The sequence below is a fragment of the Erinaceus europaeus genome, chromosome 9, assembly GCF_950295315.1.
Source record: "Erinaceus europaeus chromosome 9, mEriEur2.1, whole genome shotgun sequence".
NCBI classification, from domain to species: Eukaryota; Metazoa; Chordata; class Mammalia; order Eulipotyphla; family Erinaceidae; genus Erinaceus; species Erinaceus europaeus.
The window spans coordinates 14,978,421-14,980,216 of record NC_080170.1 but is presented as its reverse complement, the minus strand read 5'-3'; the positions used below and the strand labels follow the sequence as shown (position 1 = coordinate 14,980,216).

Sequence of the window (1,796 nt, the reverse complement as noted above, 5' to 3'; positions counted from 1 at the left end):
TCCTTATTGAGTGATCATTACTCTAAAGCACAGAAGAGTAAGAACAGAAGCCTGGATGGAATGGAGCATGAATGCATGAATTCATGAGTATTTAGTAAAAAAAAAAAAAAAAAAAAAAATATATATATATATATATATATATATATATATATATTAATCCATGTTCTTCATAAGAGGCATTACATTATCTTTTGCTATTTGTCAGGCAAAAGAGTATGGGAAGCTTCAATACCAGTCTTGGAGATAGTTTCATTTTGCTGAGCTTCTCCGATTGGCCTCAACTGGAACCCATCCTTTTCATCTTTATTTCAGTTTTTTACTCCCTAACTCTCTTTGGCAACTCCACCATCATCGCTCTCTCTGTCCTGGACCCTCAGCTGCACACACCCATGTACTTCTTCCTTTGCCACCTCTCCTTCCTGGACCTCTGCTACACCACCAGCACTGTGCCCCAGCTTCTGATCAACCTCCACAGGCCAGACCACACCATCACCTATGGAGGCTGTGTGGCCCAGCTCTTTATGGTTCTCGCTTTGGGCTCCACTGAGTGTGTGCTCCTGTTAGTGATGGCCTTTGATCGCTATGCTGCTGTCTGCCATCCACTGCACTACACAACCATCATGCACCCCCAGCTCTGCCTATTTCTGGCTCTAGTCTCCTGGCTTGGGGGCTTCATGAATTCTCTGATTCAAACAGGCCTCATGATGGCCATGCCTCTCTGTGGCCTCCGAGTACTAAACCACTTCTTCTGTGAGATGCCTGTATTCCTGAAACTGGCCTGTGAAGATACCAATGGGACAGAGGCCAAGATGCTGGTAGCCAGAGCAATAATCTTGGTTGTTCCTGCAGCTTTGATTCTAGGCTCCTATGTCCACATTGCTCGGGCTGTGCTGAGAGTCAAGTCCGTGAGTGGGAGAAGAAAGGCCTTTGGGACTTGTGGGTCCCATCTCCTGGTGGTGTCTCTTTTTTATGGTTCAGCCATATACACATACCTCCAGCCCAGGAGCAGTTATTCTGAGAGTCAGGGCAAGTTTGCTGCCTTGTTTTACACTATAGTTTCCCCCATGCTCAATCCTCTGATCTACACCCTAAGGAACAAGGATGTGAAGGAGGCTCTGAGGAAGGTGCTGGGAATAGGCAGAGACTCAGGGTAGGAGAGGATCTGCCGTAACTCTCGGGCCATAAAGCCCATTCTGTTCCTTGGAGAACCACTGAGATGCAGGAAATACCTTCTGTAGGCTTTATGGTTATAGTGCCTTTCTTGTCTAACTGTTAGAAATTGAGATCTACTGGCCTATTTCTGTTCATTATCCAAGATCAATGTGGAGAAGTATGTGCTAACTTGTAACACAACTTTCCAAGGGAATGAGATAGGGAAGTGGGTATAATGTGGGCACTTCAGACAGGGAGCTAAATTAAAAAAAAATTTTAAGCTAGTGATTTAATAATGATCGACAAGATTGTGGGATAAGAGAGACACAATTCCATGCAATTCCCATGACCAGAGTTCTACATCCCGTCTCCTCCATTGGAAGTTTTCCTATTCTTTATCCCTCTGGGAGTTTGGACCAAGTATCTTTATGGTGTACAAAAAGTGGGATGTCTGGCTTCTGTAATTGCTTCTCTGCTGGACATGGGTGTTGGCAGATTGATCAATACCCCTAGCCTGTTTCTGTCTTTCCCTAGTGGGGTTGGGCTCTGGGGAGGTGGGGTTATAGGACTCATTGGTGAGTTCATCTGCCCAGGGAAGTCAGGTTGACATATGGTAGCTTCTGCAACTTGGTGGCTGAATATTC

The 1,796-nt window shown here is 45.2% G+C and overlaps 1 protein-coding gene across 1 annotated transcript; it reads left to right on the top strand.

The window, feature by feature from the left end:
* The first annotated feature begins 215 nt into the window (after window positions 1-215).
* Window positions 216-1,154, top strand: LOC103117129 (olfactory receptor 2Y1-like). The gene has a single exon (XM_007527143.1). The coding sequence runs from the start codon at window positions 216-218 to the stop codon at window positions 1,152-1,154; it is 939 nt and encodes a 312-aa protein (XP_007527205.1).
* The last annotated feature ends 642 nt before the right edge of the window (window positions 1,155-1,796 follow it).

Bases quoted from the DNA above. Each gene is read 5' to 3' on its own strand.
- LOC103117129 (XM_007527143.1), top strand. From the start codon at position 216: ATGGGAAGCTTCAATACCAGTCTTGGAGATAGTTTCATTTTGCTGAGC.